A 3,506-nucleotide genomic window follows, 5' to 3' on the forward strand; every position below is an offset into this window, starting at 1 on the left:
AGGGGAGCCTGGTAGGCTGCCGTCTATGGGGTCACACAGAGTCAGACACGACTGAAGTGACTTAGCATAGCATAGCATAGCATAGTTCTGATTTGAAGCATCATATCATCCCTTCCAATCACTGAATTTCCAGTCAAAGTCTTCTCCAATGAGCCCACCACCTGGGATGTATAGCTTATAGTTCATTTCAACTCACCCATCTGTTAGTCTTCCTGAATGAACACAAAACTCTTTTTATACTTGATCTCCCTTTGGCATTTGATGGAAGCTGCTAGTTTGGAAGATACCTGCCTCACCATCTTAATGATGTACCTGATGTATACTATAGAGAGAGACTGTGAGAAATATGTAAATAATCTTTTTCTATAGTAAATAGCCTCAGTCACTAGCACAGCTTTCCTGAGGCTAGTCCTCCACATGCACAAGTGGAAATTTGATATAGGCAAGTGGCAGATGAACAAATTGAATAAAATACATTAAGGAGACGCAGCTAATATATATAGCTGACTTCTGTGTAGGGAAAAAAGTTGGATTTTAGAATCAACATGCTCAGAGTGACAATAAAATTCAACGCTACATTTAGAAATATGAAGGTGTTTTTTCTTAAGGCTCTAGAACTGGAAAGGAGACGGAGTAGAATTTATTGAGATAATGAATGTTAAGTGATGGTCACAATAAATGCTTCATACATAACAGCATTTGCTGTTATGCTTACTGCCTTAGAAGTCAATTTTTTTTGTAAATGTTCAGAAATTGCTGCAAGTCAGAGAGCTTCCTTGATAGCTCAGTTGGTAAAGAATCCGCCTGCAATGCAGGAGACCCCAGTTCGATTACTGGGCCAGGAAGATCTGCTGAGGAAGGGATAGGCTACCCCCTCCAGTATTCTTGGGCTTTCCTTGTGGCTCAGCTGGTAAAGAATCCATCTGCAAGGCTGGAAACCTGGGTTCAATCCCTGGGTTGGGAAGAATCCCCTGGAGAAGGGAAAGGCTACTCATTACAGTATTCTGGCCTGGAGAATTCCATGGATGTTATAGTCCATGGGGTCACAAAGAGTTGGACATGACTGAGTGACTTTCACTTTCATAAAAAGTGCCAAAACTTAGGACACAGGGCAGGTCAAAGATGGTGATTTCCAGCTTTAGTTAGTAGCCTTGTTAAAACTCTTCTTAACCATAAATAGGAATTTGGGTCAAGGAGGAAAAGCTGTAGTACATGCACAATATACTTTTGCAGCCATCTGAGCTAAGAGACAAGTTTTCTCCATCTGTCTCTTGCTATTTTTCTATTTGAGAGCCAGGATCTCCTAATAAAAGAAAGAAGCCAACAAAAGTCCTTTTTTCTCTGTATCATTTTAGCTGTTGGCTCAGCAAGTAGAAGTTAAACACCAGCTCTAAGAAACTAATAGACACTGTCTAAAATGGGATTTGTGGCAATGTCTTCATCACCCTGCTTCAGTTAACAGAGCCATCGAGGACAGATATCCTAAAAAATTGTTAACTGACAACACAGTAAGGTACTCTTTTTGTACTGACTTAGTTCAACTTCATAGTAATTTATAATTGTTTTACAACATGACAAGCTTTAATATTTCTTCATTCATCTTTTACCTCTTATTCATATAAAATGATTTTCTTAGTTTTGTTGAAGACAAGGCTTGAATTCCACTTTTCTGCTATGAATATTGCTAGGCCATTTTTTTTAAATTGAAGTCAAATTGACTTGCAATATTATATGTTTTAGGTGTACAGGATCATGATTCAGCATTTTTATACACTACAAAATGATCACCACAATAACTCTAGTTACCATCTGTTACAATATTAATTTGAACTTTGATTTTTCTTAGAATTTTCCAAAATTCTAAATAAAAATTTATTTCCAACAAGGAGAAAAGAAATTAGATGTATGTATGAGGGTGTATCGGAGAAGGCAATGGCAACCCACTCCAGTACTCTTGCCTGGAAAATCCCATGGATGGAGGGACCTGGTAGGCTGCAGTCCATAGGGTTGCTAGGAGTCGGACATGACTGAGTGACTTCACTTTCACTTTTCACTTTCATGCATTGGAGAAGAAAATGGCAACCCATTCCAGTGTTCTTGCCTGGAGAATCCCAGGGATGGGGGAGCCTGGTGGCTGCCGTCTATGGGGTCACACAGAGTCGGACACGACTGAAGTGACTTAGCAGCAGCAGCAGCATGAGGGTGTATCTTATGAAACTTTACATCAAAGAAGAATTAAGGTAAATGCAAACATAGAAAACAATCTGGACTCTATGCTACACAATGTCAATGAAATTTATACTCCGAAAAAAATGGAGACTTACAATGAGGGCTGTAGGAGCATATAGTAACATATTGACTTGGGTTCTCAGAACTCTGCTCTCATTGGACTAAGCTAGATCATTGGGAAATGAGTTAAATTCAGAACCATATGGAGCCCTTTCACAAAAGTGTATTAAAGGAGTAAATAGAAGTCAGAAGATAAAAAATGACCTTTTAAGAGAAAGAAATGGCTAATATAATGATCATTCCCTTCATAGATCAGAAGAATGCACATCTCAGAAGCCACTAATAGCTCTGGGTCTGTGAGTGAGTTCATTCTCCTGGGCTTCCCCTGCCGCAGGGAGATCCAGATCCTCCTCTGTGTCATGTTCTCCCTCATCTACCTGTTGACCCTCCTTGGGAACGCAGCCATCATCTGTGCCGTGTGGTCAAGCCGGAAGCTCCATACACCCATGTACATCCTCCTGGCCAACTTCTCCTTCCTGGAGATCTGCTATGTCAGTTCCGATGTGCCCAAAATGCTGGCCAACATCATCTCCCAGACCAAGAGCATCTCCTACGCTGGCTGCCTGCTCCAGTTCTACTTCTTCTTCTCCATGTGTGCGGCTGAGGGCTACTTTCTATCTGCGATGTCCTTTGATCGGTTCCTTGCCATCTGTCGACCTCTGCATTACCCCACCATCATGACTTATCAACTCTGCGCCCAATTAGTGGTTTTCTGCTGGGCAGGTGGCTTTTTATCAATACTGATGCCTGCAGTTCTTATGTCTCGGGTGCCTTTCTGTGGCCCTAATGTCATTGACCATTTTTTCTGTGACCTGGGACCATTGCTGGCACTGTCCTGTGCCCCTGTGCCCAAAACTACTCTAACTTGTGCCACTGTAAGCTCGCTTATCATTTTCATCACCTTCCTCTACATTCTTGGGTCCTATACCTTAGTTTTGCGAGCTGTACTTCGGGTCCCAGCTGGCTCAGGCAGGAACAAAGCTTTTTCTACGTGTGCCTCCCATTTCTTGGTGGTTTCCTTGTTCTATGGCTCAGTTATGGTGATGTATGTGAGTCCAGGCTCCAGGAGCCATCCTGGGACACAGAAATTTGTGACCCTGTTTTACTGCATGGCAACCCCATTCTTTAATCCTCTGATCTACAGCCTCCGGAACAAAGATATGAAAGATGCATTGAAGAAAGTCCTCTGTGCATCAGAAATTTCTAAAAATACAGAG

The 3,506-nt window shown here is 41.8% G+C and overlaps 1 protein-coding gene across 1 annotated transcript; it reads left to right on the forward strand.

Moving 5' to 3' along the window:
* Positions 1–2,549: 2,549 nt before the first annotated feature.
* On the forward strand, positions 2,550–3,506 carry LOC104986743 (olfactory receptor 11H6-like; the record flags this gene model as incomplete). The annotated part of the gene is made up of 1 exon (XM_010837429.1): positions 2,550–3,506. A coding segment is annotated over exon 1 (957 nt), but the record flags the coding sequence as incomplete, so codon positions are not given.

Source organism: Bison bison, unplaced genomic scaffold, assembly GCF_000754665.1.
Source record: "Bison bison bison isolate TAMUID 2011002044 unplaced genomic scaffold, Bison_UMD1.0 scf7180017845834, whole genome shotgun sequence".
In the NCBI taxonomy this organism is placed as follows: Eukaryota; Metazoa; Chordata; class Mammalia; order Artiodactyla; family Bovidae; genus Bison; species Bison bison.